At 34.5% G+C, this 6039-nt stretch overlaps 1 protein-coding gene across 1 annotated transcript in view; it reads left to right on the top strand.

Moving 5' to 3' along the window:
* Window positions 1-3419, top strand: part of gata4 (GATA binding protein 4) — a 15759-nt gene extending 12340 nt beyond the window's left edge. Inside the window, 4 exon segments of the mRNA NM_131236.2 lie at window positions 2098-2223; window positions 2329-2410; window positions 2869-2990; window positions 3322-3419. Coding sequence (NP_571311.2) covers window positions 2098-2223; window positions 2329-2410; window positions 2869-2990; window positions 3322-3408 — 417 coding nt within the window. The 3' untranslated portion in view covers window positions 3409-3419.
* Window positions 3420-6039: the final 2620 nt, after the last annotated feature.

Here is a 6039-nt window from a genome sequence, read left to right as displayed (position 1 = left end):
CAGTATTTACTGTTATTTTGCATGCTTATTGCAGCGTTTAATGTTATTTTACGTGCTTATTGCAGTGTTTAATGTTATTTTGCATGCTTATTGCAGTGTTTAATTTATTTTACGTGCTTATTGCAGTGTTTACTGTTATTTTGCATGCTTATTGCAGCGTTTAATTTTATTTTACGTGCTTATTGCAGTGTTTAATGTTATTTTGCATGCTTATTGCAGCGTTTAATGTTATTTTACGTGCTTATTGCAGTGTTTAATGTTATTTTGCATGCTTATTGCAGTGTTTAATTTATTTTACGTGCTTATTGCAGTGTTTACTGTTATTTTGCATGCTTATTGCAGTGTTTAATTTTATTTTACGTGCTTATTGCAGTGTTTAATGTTATTTTGCATGCTTATTGCAGCGTTTAATGTTATTTTACGTGCTTATTGCAGTGTTTAATGTTATTTTGCATGCTTATTGCAGTGTTTAATGTTATTTTGCACGCCTATTGAAGTGTTTATTGTTAGTTTGCATTGTTATTCCAGTGTTTATTGTTGTTGTGCATGCCTATTGTAGAATATTATTGTTTTTGCACATTTATTATTGTTATTTTACTTGCTTATTGTAGTGTTCAATGTTATTTTGCAAGCTTATAAAAGTGTTTACTGTTATTTTGCATGATTATTCCAGTGTTTATTGTTATTTTGCACACTAATTGCATTGTTTATTTTTATTTTGCACTATTATTCCAGTGTTTATTGTTGTTGTGCATGCTTATTGTAAAATATTATTGTTTTTGCAAATTTATTATTATTTAACTCTCTCATTGCAGTGTTTATTGTTATTTTGCACGCTTATTGAAGTGTTTATTGTTAGTCTGCATTATTATTTCAGTGTTTATTGTTGTTGTGCATGCCAATTGTAAAATATTATTGTTTTTGCACATTTATTATTGTTATTTTACTTGCTTATTGTAGTGTTCAATGTTATTTTCCATGCTTATTGAAGTGTTTACAGTTATTTTGCATGATTATTCCAGTGTTTATTGTTATTTTGCACACTAATTGCATTGTTTATTTTTATTTTTGCATGCTTATTGCAGTGTTTATTGTTAGTTTGCACTATTATTCCAGTGTTTATTGTTGTTGTGCATGCTTATTGTAAAATATTATTGTTTTTGCAAATTTATTATTGTTATTTAACTCGCTCATTGCAGTGTTTATTGTTATTTTGCATGCTTATTGAAGTGTTTACTGTTATTTTGCATGATTATTCCAGTGTTTATTGTTATTTTGCACACTAATTGCATTGTTTATTTTTATTTTTGCATGCTTATTGCAGTGTTTATTGTTAGTTTGCATTGTTATTCCAGTGTTTATTGTTTTTGTGGATGCTTATTGTAAAATATTATTGTTTTTGCACATTTATTATTGTTATTTAACTCACTCATTGCAGTGTTTATTGTTATTTTGCACGCTTATTGAAGTGTTTACTGTTATTTTGCATGATTATTCCAGTGTTTATTGTTATTTTGCACACTAATTGCATTGTTTATTTTTATTTTTGCATGCTTATTGCAGTGTTTATTGTTAGTTTTCATACTTATTACAGTATTTATTGTTATTTTGCATGATTATTGCAAAGGTTATTGTTATTTAGCACAGTCAATGAAGTGTTAATTGCTAGTTTGCATGATTATTGCAGTGTTCAATGTTATTTTTTATGCTTATTAAAGTGTTTATGGCTAGTTTGCACGATTATTGCAGTGATTATTTTTTGCAGTGATTATTTATGCACATTTATTATTGTTATTTTGCACAATTTTTGCAGTGTTTATTGGTATTTTGCATGCCTATTCCTTTGTTTATTGTTATTTTCTGCACTGATTGCAGTGTTTATTGTTATTTTTAATGCTTATTGCACAATATTATTATTTTTGCATATTTTGTATTGTTATTTTGCACACTTACTGTAATGTTTATTGTTATTTTGCATGCGTATTGTAGTGCTTTCTGTTATTTGCCATGCTTTATGTTATTTTGCATGCTTATTTGCACTGTTTACACTCTATATTCCATCTCTTCCTCACTGCTCTCTCCCCCTTTTTCTCTCAGTCTGCGTCCAGGCGGGTGGGTTTATCCTGCACAAACTGTCAGACTACCACAACAACTCTTTGGAGACGCAATGCAGAAGGAGAGCCAGTCTGCAACGCCTGTGGACTCTACATGAAGCTCCACGGGGTCAGAAATCTCTTTATCTGCAGTACTACATGTGTCCAGCAGATGGAGATAGAGAACCAGTAAAACCACAGCTCTGAGTGTTTGTTCTGCTGTTCTTCTGCTCAGGTTCCTCGTCCTCTCGCCATGAAGAAAGAGGGCATTCAGACACGAAAGCGCAAACCCAAAAACATCAGCAAAACCAAACCCGGTGAGTGTCCTGTCTGCTGTCAGATATCCCCAACTGTTTATTGTAAACTGAACGTCAAAACCTTTTCAATTGATTTTGAATTAGCTTTTTATATCTGTTGAGAATTTGTCCAAAGCTTTCTGTGTGGAGTTTGCATGTTCTCCCTGTGTTGGTGTGGGTTTCCTCCGTGTGCTCCGGCTTCCCCCACAGTCCAAACACATGTGCTATAGGGGATTTGATTAACTAAGTTGGACGTAGTAGTGTGTGTGTTTGTGTGTGTGTGAATGGGTGTTTCCCAGTACTGGGTTGCAGCTGGAAGGGCATCTGCTGCTTAATACAAATGCTAGAATAGTTGGCGGTTCATTCCGCTGATGCGATGCGACCCCTGATAAATCAGACTCTAAGCTGAAGGAAATTGAATGAATGAATGGCTAAAAGTGATGGTGACCTCTGACCTTTCACCTGTGTGTGTTTTGAAGGCTCCTCTGAAGGTCAGTCGGCGATCAGCGCTGTGAACTCCAGTCCAACAGAAGAGACGCGACCCATCAAGACTGAACCAGACACAACACCGCTCTACACACACCACAACATACACACACAGGTCAGACAACACACACTGCTGACCACTCTACACACACCTCAACCACAACATACAGTATACGGTGTGTCTGGAAAGTATTGACAGCGCTTCACTTTTTCCACATTTGTTTATGTTACAGTCTTACTCCAAAATGGATTATATTGATTTCTTCAACATTCTACACACAATCCCCCATAATGACAACGTGAACAAAGAGATGTTCTTCTTATTCATAATATTAGTCATTTACTAACTGAGTTTATTCAAAGTAACTGTAATGTATAAGTCTGCTCAACAAGCGATTCATCTTAAACAGACATTAATGCACGCAGTCTTTGCTTCGTTTATGCAGGTATCTGCGTTTCCAGCATATATGGGCTCTCCAAGCGGATCCTCCAGCACCAAGAGTGAAGTGTGGAACAGCCTGATTCTGGCATAAACGCACACACACACACACACACACACACACACACACACACATGCACACACACACACACACACACACATACACACATACCCACACTCCTGACGGCATCACATGGTTGGAGAAACTGTACATACAGGGTGACCCTGAACGCTGTGCTGACTTCAGATTGACAGCATCTGACTGTAAACTCCAGGATTAAACACAAACCAAGCAGATCATGATGTACAGTTGAAGAGCAAATGTGAAATTTTAATCATGCTTTCATATATTTTCAAAAGTGTTATTTAGCAGAGCAAAGGCATTTTTCACTTTATTATCATATTATATTAATGCTCTGCATTAATCACATCCAAAATAAAAGTCATAATTTAAGTGTGTGTAATGTATACACACACACACACATATATATATTTTTATATATATACACTCGGGTGATATATATATATATATATATATATATATATATATATATATATTAGGGCTGTAACGATACACCAAACCCACGATTCGATTCGTATCACGATTTTTGACCCACGATTCGATTCGTATCACGATTTTTTTTTCGTGTGGGGTGGGGAAAAAAGATTTTTAAAACTATTTTTTATTAAATAAAATTATATCATTTTTGTTTTCTTTGTAACAAAATACTTTTGAAAAACCAAACAGAACTAAACTCCATTGTGTAGATGGTTCAAGTATGTTAAAAATTATTTTTCAATCAAGTTGTCTTACATAGAAAAAGTAAATTAAATGGCTACTAGGGATGCTCATTTCGGTTAATTTCGCTAACAGACAACCGCCGCTCATTAATCGGTTATTATAATAACGGTTAACTGGTCAGATTACTATTAATTTTATATTAAACAAATTGACCTGTCTATTTTGTGTCTGACACATTAAATATTGCATTTGAAAATAAGCTACTGATTTATTTTTAAATGCTAGCATATTAATAACAGAACAGAACAACAGAGCATCTTCACGCACCTGCAGTGTTTAGCACAGAAGAGCAGAATAATCTAAATAAAATGAATAAAATAAATAGGACTGCCCTAAATAATTTTCATTTAAATAATTAATTTATATTACAAAACGAAAATACTGACTGATTCTTTTTAACAACTGGCATAGGATGTTTTTTTCCAATCATGTTTTTTCTTCCGTCAAATAAAAATCGCAGACTTCCTCAAATTGCCCGCTCCACGGAAAATATGCATTTACTTAATGCCCCGCTGTTATTATTATAATAACAAAACCTTTTACATTTTAATTCATTATTTTAAAGAATAAGTCCTGATGGTTTCCTCTCTCTCCCTCCGGTTCAAGTGCGCGCGCTGCGTGATGAAACAACAACACGCGCGCATATGTAGACTTTTTGTAAACAGTTTTGTTGTTTAAATATGATATTGCATTAATGTGCATACATGCTTTATAAGCCGAAAACAAGGCGCATCTCCCTGCCTTTATGTTGACAAGGAAAAAAGAAGAGAAGAAGCGCGGTCCTCTTATGAAACGACTGAATCAGCTGGGTATCGATTGTGCAAAAGTGTTGCTGTCTGTGTTGTTACAATTGTAAGATTTAATAATATTATGATATTCAAGATTTGTACATTCATACAGCTCTGGATAACTTAAGCGATTACCTTCAGAGCGGCATTATGCGTCCTGAAGTAAAGCGAAACGGCTATAAACTCCAGCAAGATAGAGTGATTATATACAGTCATATACCTTTATCTACAAATAAAGTATAACTATAGAAACTGTGTTCATCTTAACTGAAAGCTTCGTCCTGTTTCCTGGCCTCATTCATCGCGAACCTGTCAATCAGCACGTAACGTTAACTCCCAAAGGGTTAAACAAAACTCACCGCACGGTTACAGAAAAGTTTCCTCTGCAGAGGAGTCGGGGCATCTGGTGAACGCCCATGCCTCTCTGCGCAGCCACATTAACAACAATGCTTTGACAGCACTGGCAATGTTTCTGCCGTTGTCTGTTGTCAAGAGGGGTTAAGTTGGTTTTGTTTTTGATATTCCTGACACATTCAGACGATCCCTTACTAAGAGCTCCGTGCGAGTTCTCCCGGTTAAACGCTTATTGCAAGGGCTTAAACGGAGCATTGCTCGTTATGTCGAGCGGAAGAAAAGTGTTTCCTCACGTTCTTCTTCAACTAGCTCAACTTTTGCAGGCACGCGTGACGTTATTGGAAAGGTAGTCACGGGGTGTGTCGCGATTCTCCCTTATCACACCGCGACACAGGATCGTAGATCTGAGTGTCGCGATTTCGATTTTATATCGTGTATCGTTACAGCCCTAATATATATATATATATATATATATATATATATATATATATATATATATATATATATATATATGTTATTGGTTATTAATAACATGGTTTTCAAAGTGAAATAACTCAACATAAACAATTGAGGCTGAGAATAATGCTCATTTTTGATGGAAATTTTAGATGCCATTTCTGAATCTGAACTGTTCATATATATAACACAGGCATGCATATTCTTGATTTGTTTTATTTATATGGAGATATAAAATATACATGTTTATGATACAATTTATAGAAAATTTGGTCCCACTTTATATTAGGTGTCCTTAACTACTATGTACTTGCATCAAAAATAA

This window comes from Danio rerio, chromosome 20 (genome assembly GCF_049306965.1).
Source record: "Danio rerio strain Tuebingen ecotype United States chromosome 20, GRCz12tu, whole genome shotgun sequence".
Lineage (NCBI taxonomy): Eukaryota > Metazoa > Chordata > Actinopteri > Cypriniformes > Danionidae > Danio > Danio rerio.
This window is presented reverse-complemented; position numbering and strand designations above follow the sequence as displayed.